General features: G+C 38.9%; 1 protein-coding gene across 1 annotated transcript; it reads left to right on the forward strand.

Moving 5' to 3' along the window:
* The first annotated feature begins 1,640 nt into the window (after positions 1–1,640).
* Positions 1,641–5,665, forward strand: LOC140007863 (uncharacterized). Its single transcript, XM_072051382.1, has 4 exons — positions 1,641–2,113; positions 3,156–3,320; positions 4,118–4,602; positions 5,007–5,665. The coding sequence occupies exons 1-4, from the start codon at positions 1,744–1,746 to the stop codon at positions 5,376–5,378; spliced, it is 1,392 nt and encodes a 463-aa protein (XP_071907483.1). The 5' UTR covers positions 1,641–1,743; the 3' UTR covers positions 5,379–5,665.
* Positions 5,666–7,319: the final 1,654 nt, after the last annotated feature.

Raw genomic sequence — 7,319 nt, forward strand, 5'->3', positions numbered from 1 at the left:
AAACCAAAACTACAAAGAAATAACAAGACGATGAATCAATCCCATATAAAACTGAGAATAATAAAGCTGAAAATTCTTTGGGAGATTCCGTTAATAGTTTGAGCTCGAGTGGCATACTCAAACTCATCTTCGCTGGAACATCTATACAAGAATTCCTTTTTGTCCAAAAGTGATTTGATTTAATCTTCAGTCCCAGTTACAACCTATGTTTTCAGAACCGGACCGGATATCGAATCAGTCGAGCTCAGGGGTCAATGGATTCAACCTGGTTCGATAGGGGTTGAATCGGATGATGTCATAAATAAAATTTATTTAAAAATTAAAATATTATATGTAAAATACTTAATAACATGTTAATATTAATAAAGGTATATTCATATATATTTGATGTTTCAAATATATTTAATAAGAAAATATAAATGAATTAGAGCAATCAAGTAGCAATTTATATTATTTAATAAGCATTAACAAGTTTAGAATTAAAATTATGGATTTAATTGAAAAATAACACCAAACTTTAAAACAACATTTATAAAGTATGAAATATTTGAGGTATGTTAATAATTTTTAACAACTTAAGAATCAAAATATCATATTAAAAATATTCTGCCCTTTAAAAAAAAATTTAAAAAAAAAAAGAGAGACTGGGTTCATTTTTCCGGTCAAACTGGGTCAAAACCTAGTAAAACCCAGGTTTTGACCTAGATTTACCGAATTTTTGATTTCCCGATTTTTAGGATTAACTCGGACCGGTCAACTTGCCAGTTCTTGGTTCAATTAGTCAAACCGGCCGCCGGTCCGAGTTTAAAAACAGAGGTTACAACAGATTTGTGTCTGTTTACGACAATAGACTTCGTGTCTACGTGATACCAGACGGAATCATGTACAATTTGCATTATACATATGCAAAGCTATCGTTTTGACGAAAAAAAAAAATCAAGAATTACGCCGGCGATATTTGTGCTTTAGGCTATTGATGATGAAGATGTGAAATTATTGCTAGGTGTTTTATGGGCCTGATCTTGGATTGCCCCACTTCAGATCATCATGAAGGTTCTTTTTCTCTAGGCCTTACATTTCAAGTTGACTTACCTCTTCCCGCTACATTGCAAACACATGCAAACATGTGTCCGTGGAAGGCCCATGGACTTTTCCATCCAAGTGTTGGGTAAAATACCAGACCGGATGAAAATGACGCCAGCGATATTCGGCTTTCGGTTGTTGATGATGAAGATGTGAAATTATTGCTGCGTGTTTTATGGGCCTATTCTTGGATTGCCCCTCTTCACATCATCATGAAGGTTCTTTTTCTCTAGGCGTTACATTTCAAGCAGACTTTCCTCTTCCCGCTACGTTGCAAACTGATGCATGCAAACATGTGTCCATCCAATTCGTATTTTGGGCCATCCACTTTCCAAGCAATGGGCTGGGTAAAAGAGAATCAATTCTTGCAAAATTCCCTATGTCGTGTGACCGATTCACCCTGCAAGGCCAAGGCCACACCCTAAGATTACGACAACATTATAAGAAAATGATGGTCTTATCTGAGCCCACACGTGGCATCTAAAAAAGATTGTTCTCGGTATCTACCGGTTTTGATTGGTAAAAGCCAGTAGTGAATTCCCACAGCAAGCCCAATCCCTTTTGCTGGTATGCGATGTGCTTTTCGTGAAGCCCAAAAGTGTCGAATACATTTTTAAGAGGGCCTATTTGCGAAGAGGCCCGTTCATAGCAGTCGTCCGGATGGAATTCAGGGTAATTCCGGTCATCTACTTCCGACAGTCCGTTTGCGAGGTTGGAGGTGGAGTCATCATCTTTCAGGCGCTCATGGATTCCTTATTGAGCGCATATTCCACAACTTCAGACGACGAAGATGAGAGTATGGCGCGAGCCAGGCCCGAATTCCCTGCAGCTAAACGGGCAAAACCCGATTCTCCTAACCCAAAACCCATTACCACTCCATCATACCGCCAAAGCCTCAGCTCGAATCTCCCAACAGAAGCAGAAGCTCCCATTCCCGGCAGATACATATCAAAGCGAGAGCGAGCGGCCTTGGCATCAGGCGGCTTGGTTTCTGACCCGAGCCCGCGTAGTCTTCCCCTAATATCACCGGGTCCTCTACTTCCCTTGCCCTTCTACACTCGTGTCTGCTTTCGATTTTGCCTGCTATTCGTGAATGTTTTCTATTTGTGAATGGGTTCTGGGCATCCTGAATTCTTTGGATGTTATGCGAAGTTATTGACAATTTTAAGTTTTTTTGTTAAAGGAAGTTTTTGTTAGACTTGACGGTCATTTTTGTATTCAGAATTGGCCCATCCAAAGATGGCTGACTAGGAAAGGAAATTTGTCATTACAGGACAGTAGCTTAGCCTTTTTAGTTGTTCAATTTCGATCTATTCATGTTTATAATTGATCTTCCCTTTGGGTAAGTAGGGATAATATGAAGTTGTACTCCTATAAGAAAGTGAAAATGCTAAGGATTGAAATTTCACCAAACTTAAGTTAAATTAAGGTATAAAGAAATGAACTTTGAAGTTCAATTATCTAAGAACTGACTAAAGCCACGGTGTTGTAATAGACCACCAGGATAAAAGTTCAGTTATTGTCACTTCACTACTGTTTTGTAACATTTTTTTTTTTATATAGTTCGATAGCTTACTATTAGTTGTTGTGCCTATATAATACATCAAGACGCGACTCAACAGGAAAGATTGAAGGTCTAGAATGTGCACAGAGTTAAAAGAAATTAATTGTATTAGAATATGGGCATAATGGAGCCGTACCTTGTGGACAGATTAGATTGATTCAGGTAAAGCATTTATCTATAAAGTTGAAATATCCATCATGATAAACATTTGCAACTAATTTTTGTTTGGCTCTGGGAACAATGCAAAGGTATTTTCTTAGCCTTTATCTTAGCAAGAGAGTTGGAGGGGTATGGCAAGACCAAGGATATAAGAATTTAGGAACCCTTTTTGCTTTCTGAGTTGCAAGTTTTGGGTTTTGGACGAGTATGCAGAAAATGTTTTAGGGGGGTTTGAGTCCCATGGCCTGGCTTCTATGAGTTGCAATTTCCATTGATCTGAGTGCTCTTTTGCCACAATTCTATTACTTAAACATCTACATTACTGACTCAGTTTGTTTTGTTGTTTCAGAACTGGGAACGCTTTCAGTATCTGAGTTGCCACATTCTGTGTTGTCAAAATTGAGGCATCCAATCAAGGGTCGTGCAAACTTGGGCCAGACACCTGAAGCTATTACCATAACTCTTCATGGACACACAAAGCCTGTCAACACTGTACAATGGTCTAGAAGTCATGGTGGGTACTTCATGTAGCCAATTTCTTAATAAAGACGTGGTCCTATCTTCCTCATCCTCGCTACACCCAGCATAATATAAAGAGAATATATCCAAAGCGCTTTTTACTTGCTACCTCAATTGTTTCTTTCTTCATGGTTGTTTCAGTATTAGTATGTTCTACTTGTGTGTTAAATATGTGTTGATATTCATGGTCTTTTCTAGTGATGGTCTGATTTTGATTTCTGTTGCAAATTTTCAATATTTTTCATTGGAAATCTGATTGTAGGGTAGGATAGACTAGCAAAAAAAGCCTTGATTGCTTGTGCTACACGTCCTTTATTTGGGCCTAGCGGGCATATGAGGTAAGATTAGAAATTCATGTCCTTTGTGTTGGACACTCCATTAGACTCGATACTTTTCAGGCTTTGGGCAGATGATAAAGAAAAAGGAGAATGTTAGGTAAGGCTAAGTACAAGATATTTGTGTGTTAGATTGGTTGTTAACTTTATGAAAATATAAGGTAGTACCAAAACCAAAATGCATAATCAAGCATTCAAAAAAAGTTGCAATCTTTGCTCTTATGCTCATTCACTCATCGTGTAATGCTAATGTTGAGTTTTCTTACTTAAGGAATGCAGCATTAAGAAGTTCTGAAACTGAGGTCATTATGTAAATTGTCCAATCCATGTACCTTTGTACTTATGCCAAATTTTAGTGGCGAGGCTTGTCTTTTGTTTTAAGTGCTAGTTTATGTCATACTGTGGTTATTCCATACCATCCTTGCATGTCTGATCTGTTCCAAAGTTTAGTGTTCAGCTCATCTTCTTGCATCTGCCGGAATGGATCACACTATCTGCATATGGAATGTGTGGAGTGGAGAGCAGAAGAGGGCACGTATACTTAACTTTCACAAGGCTGCTGTGAAGGATGTGAAGTGGTCAGAGCAGGGACTATATGTACTATCTTGTGGATATGACTGTTCATCAAGGTTAATTGATGTTGAAAGGGGAAGAGAGGCTCAGGTTTTCAAGGAGGACCAGGTGGTTGGAGTAGTAAAGTTTCATCCAGATAACTCGAACATTTTCCTCTCAGGGGGTTCAAAAGGCCTTCTTAAATTATGGGATGTTAGAATGGGTAGGGTGGTCCATGAATATACCCGAAGTCTTGGTCCGGTCCTTGATGTGGAGTTTTCTGCTGATGGCAAGCAGCTGATTTCTTCAAGTGATGAGTCAAGAAGCAATCTCAGTGAAAATTCAATAATTGTTTGGGATGTTTCACGACAGGTTCCGTTATCTAATCAGGTAAAATTCTACACAGTGTTCTCTGACTTTCTTAGGGATTTCTATAATTTCTGATAATGGCTTTGGGGATATTTTTCGTGAAATGAGTCATGAATTGACATTTGTTTTATAATGATGCTAGGATTTTGTATTTTACATTTTTTTGGGGTGCTATGGAGGGCCTAAGGCCCGTTACGTGCTAGGATTTTTATTTTATTTTTTTTGGTATTTTACTTTATTTTCCTGACTGACCTTGTTAAGATTAAACCACGTATTAGTAATGTGGATCCTCTGTATCTGTTTGATGCAATATTAGAAATGGTTCTTGGCGAAGATCGGTGGAAAGTGAGAAAGACAACAATAATATGCTGTTTAACTACTACAAAGTTTTCTTTCATTGACACCCACATATTTACCCTCTTCAGGTTTATGTTGAGGCATATACCTGTCCATGTATCAGGTACCACCCCAAGGATCCATATTTTATTGCCCAATCAAATGGAAACTACATTGCAATTTTCTCTTCCAAGTCCCCCTTCAAATTAGATAAGTACAGGAGATATGAAAGTCACGGAGTTTTTGGGTTTCCGATCAAATGCAATTTTAGCTTAGGAGGAGACATGGTAGCCTCTGGCTCCTCTGATGGTTGTATCTACTTTTACGACTCAACAACATCTGGACTCGTTAGAAAGATCAAGGCTCACGAGCAAGCCTGCATAGATGTTGCTTTTCATCCTGCCATACCTACAGTTGTTGCTACCTGTAGTTGGAATGGAGAAATTTGCATATTTGATTGAGCTGCTGCTAACCAAGCATGACATTCAGATTAGATGCAGTTTTGAACACCTGCATCAACTTACTTCAATGGGATGACACAGCCACTGTTTTGGCATAAAAAAGTACTCCAAATAATTTCTTAAGCTAGGTTTTGGCATGAAAATTTGGTTAGGCAGATGATTGGAGTTCAGCATTATGTATAGATTTTGGGGTACATATTTGTGCTCTCGCGAGTCGCTCCCTCTTTCTTCTTGCTTCTTCTCTTGTTTGTAGTTTTTCTTGGCGAAAAGAAAACCTTTGTGCTTCATGTGCTTCGACTCTTGGTGTACTTGGCCCCTCAAAATGTACTTAAAATTCTTAAAATCTGAAAGATCTTAATGCGGTTTGTAGACTTGAGTTCAATTGTTCGTGTTCTCGCTTGGTAACAAAGCGATGGGGAGTCCGTTATAGAGAGCCGGCATAATCTGAAATGCTACGTACAGATGTCAAGAACTGCTCTGTTGAAGATACTGATTGGACTTGGCATGGTGCATAAACCATCCAGTGGAGGGTTTACTGATGCCTGCTTAGGCATACATCTTATTCCATGCCAAGCTAAACATGCATCCGATTGATGCAAACAATCCTATTGAGATTTGCCTCGACTACAAGGCTGCTGGAGTTGTAGATTCTTGGTCATCACGGGACACTGTGTGTAACTGAACATAGTGGATCTGAAATCAAAATCTGCCCCGGCAGCACAAATTTTAATGATGACTTTCTTGAATGGTCAACGGTGAATAGTGTCATCACCAGAAAGGAGCATTGTCAAATTATAGGAGCTAGACATGAATGATCAAACTCCACGTTCGGGTCATTGGAAAATCCTCTACATTTTGTAGATTCACTCTCCTTGTAATATAATCATAGCCCTATAGGGACCTATATAATTTTCGTTTGATAAGGAGTCCAGAGAAAAAGAGAAGCTTGATGTTTCCAATTATACGAAAAGAGGCTGAGATATTTGAGACATTAATGTGGGCTTTAGCCTAGCTGCTGCTAATTGGTCCCATATGATTCTGAAATCTGCAGCTTTGAAACAAGAAATACTTTATTTCCACTTCTAAGGACGATCAAAATTGCATTGAAATGGTAGGATTCGGCTCGTACTTGGCAGATAGAGATAGGCTATGCCGCATCTGCGTCTAGATACTCCTAACCCGCACCTAACATCATTGCAAATGTTTGAAGGAAGCTGGGTGTGGGGGCTAATGTTTTAGCAGAGCTGATGTTCATCCACATTTCTTTCATGAGAAATAGGCGAGAAGAGGGAGGGGGGGGCAAAAGGATGGTTGAGCAAGACAAAATTATGGGAACCCTCTTCCTATTGTTTATGGGGGTTCATTTAGAGGGAGACAAGACACACCACCTCCCTTTTTAGTTGCACCAGTAGCTTGTAAGTGGGACCTTCTTTCAATCCACGCTCCTATGTCTTCCTGTCAACACCGTTACACACGCGCAGGCGCGCACACACATATTAGACACTGATAAAACACATGAGTAGAGATCAAAAAATATATACATTATTAGTGTAGAAAAGATTAATATATATATATATATATATATTTCAAAGAAGTATTCAATGACACAGCAAAATTTCCCATACAGCAATGGCCCACAAACCCCTTCACAAAACTCCTCTTTTGGGCACCGTTGTTAATGGAAAAATAGGGTAACCTTTGATTCTTGAAAAAAGAACAAGAATTTACACAGTTCTGCTGCCTACATTTGCCTATGTTCACAACTTTTATTTTCAAGCTCTGCATGAATGTGTCCCCCACATTGCCTGGTTCAATGCTCCCCTCCAAATTTGTTGTACGAGTTCTTGAAGTGTCAAAAAGAAAAGGCAGGGAATTAAAATAAAATAAAATAAATTCACTAACAAAAAAGGGAGGGGGGGGGGTGGATTTTCCCCCTCCATA

The sequence above is a fragment of the Coffea arabica genome, chromosome 5c, assembly GCF_036785885.1.
Source record: "Coffea arabica cultivar ET-39 chromosome 5c, Coffea Arabica ET-39 HiFi, whole genome shotgun sequence".
Classification (NCBI taxonomy): Eukaryota; Viridiplantae; Streptophyta; class Magnoliopsida; order Gentianales; family Rubiaceae; genus Coffea; species Coffea arabica.